This window comes from Lolium perenne, chromosome 2 (genome assembly GCF_019359855.2).
Source record: "Lolium perenne isolate Kyuss_39 chromosome 2, Kyuss_2.0, whole genome shotgun sequence".
NCBI lineage: Eukaryota > Viridiplantae > Streptophyta > Magnoliopsida > Poales > Poaceae > Lolium > Lolium perenne.
This window is the reverse complement of record NC_067245.2, coordinates 240,210,587-240,212,349: the sequence shown is the minus strand read 5'-3', so window position 1 is coordinate 240,212,349 and position 1,763 is coordinate 240,210,587. Positions and strand designations below refer to the sequence as shown.

The 1,763-nt window shown below is 56.9% G+C and overlaps 1 protein-coding gene across 1 annotated transcript; it reads left to right on the top strand.

Annotated features, from left to right (window-relative positions):
• The first annotated feature begins 439 nt into the window (after nt 1–439).
• Nucleotides 440–1,515, top strand: LOC127335383 (chitinase 5). Its single transcript, XM_051362039.2, has 2 exons — nt 440–913; nt 990–1,515. Exons 1-2 carry the CDS (start codon nt 493–495, stop codon nt 1,391–1,393), a joined length of 825 nt encoding a protein of 274 aa, XP_051217999.1. The 5' UTR covers nt 440–492; the 3' UTR covers nt 1,394–1,515.
• The last annotated feature ends 248 nt before the right edge of the window (nt 1,516–1,763 follow it).

Below are 1,763 nucleotides of genomic sequence, written 5' to 3'. Positions count from 1 at the left end.
GCATAAAAATTTGCCACGCTCCCAGAATCTGGATGGATGGAATTGACTAAACGGGACCAAATGAGCGCAATGCACGTACCTGCCGGCTACCGGGTAATGGCAGTGCGATCGACGTGGGCCACTGGAAGACTGGAAGCGAGGAGCACGCCGACGAGCAATTCGGTCTCAATTTTCCAAACTCTGGTATACTGCCACAAGCCCACACCCCACAGCAAGTTGAGTGCAAGGACGTCCAGGGTACGTCGTGCGAGAGCGTAGAAAGGCGACTTGTGTGGCCAGGTGCATGTGCAAGGACAGCAGGTACACGAAAAGTCCTCATAGATGAGCCGCGCGTGATTTTTTTGACCACTTAAATGGTCGGGGTTCTGATTTGGTCGAACGTTGACGCCGAAAGTCGTCGTCGAGATCAACGTCCACTGACTATATAAACCGCTTGCCACCACCTAGCAACAAGCACACAGAGCCGCAACAGATAAACCTTGCTAATTCGATATGGCGAACTCGCCCATGATGATGTTCACGTTCTTGGCTCTCGGCCTAGCGGCATTACTCCTCTCCACGGCAGGCCCGGCAGCGGCGCAGAACTGCGGCTGCCGGTCAAACGAGTGCTGCAGCCAGTACGGTTACTGTGGCACCACTAAAGCCTACTGTGGAAAAGGGTGTCAGTCGGGCCCGTGTTCTGGGAGCGGCGGCGGGACGGCCGGCGTTCCCGTGGAGAGCCTCGTCACCGCGGCGTTCTTCAACGGAATCAAGTCCCAGGCCGGCAACGGGTGCGCCGGCAAGAGCTTCTACACGCGCCAGTCGTTCCTGGACGGCGCCCGCGCGAACCCCAATTTCGGGAAAGGCCGCTCCAACGACGATTCTAAGAGGGAGGTTGCCGCCTTCTTCGCGCACGTCACGCACGAGACCGGACGTAAGTTCACCCATGGATGAATGAAGCACTGCTGCATAAGTAAAGTCTATATGTAAATCTATCATCCTGTATACAGATTTCTGCTACATCGAGGAGATCAGCGGGGCGAGCAAGGACTACTGCGACGAGAAGAACACGGAGTGGCCGTGCGCCGCGGGGAAGGGGTACTACGGGCGCGGGCCGCTGCAGCTGTCGTGGAACTACAACTACGGGCCGGCGGGGAAGAGCCTCGGCTTCGACGGGCTGAGGAACCCGGAGAAGGTGGCGCAGGACCCGGCGGTGGCGTTCAAGGCGGCGCTCTGGTTCTGGATGAACAACGTGCACCAGGTCATGCCGCGGGGGTTCGGCGCCACGACCAGGGCCATCAACGGCGGGGAGTGCGGCGGCGGGAACTCGGCCGCGGTGAACGCACGGGCGGGCTACTACAGGGACTACTGCAAGAAGTTTGGCGTCGACCCCGGGAATAGCCTCACTTGCTAGGCGCTGGGTCGGACATGTGCATGCTTCAAGCATGGCTTGTGTCTGGAGAATAAAATGTTCCGCGTGCGCATAACGTACACGTCTTAAGCTGTCTAAGCGAGAAATAAAGGGTGATGATGACATGATGTGCTCTTATATCGGGATCCAAAACTTTTGACGAACGGAGTCTGAAGTTAGGCCCAGAATGGTCATGCCACTACCGTGCATGATGGAGCCCCGATCTATGAATCATCATCGATCTAGGTTACTACCGATATATATACACCTATATGTAAGAGCATCTCCACCTGTCACTAGTGGAAAACGGGGCTATAGGCCCGGTTCATTTGGGCCTTTAGTCCCGGTTTCCAAACCGGGACCAATTAGGCGG

What these genes read in the sequence shown, in the direction of transcription:
- LOC127335383 (XM_051362039.2), top strand. Translation starts at nt 493, where the DNA reads ATGGCGAACTCGCCCATGATGATGTTCACGTTCTTGGCTCTCGGCCTA. An exon ending in CGTCACGCACGAGACCGGAC is followed by an intron (nt 914 to 989) that starts GTAAGTTCACCC and finishes TCCTGTATACAG; the next exon opens with ATTTCTGCTACATCGAGGAG.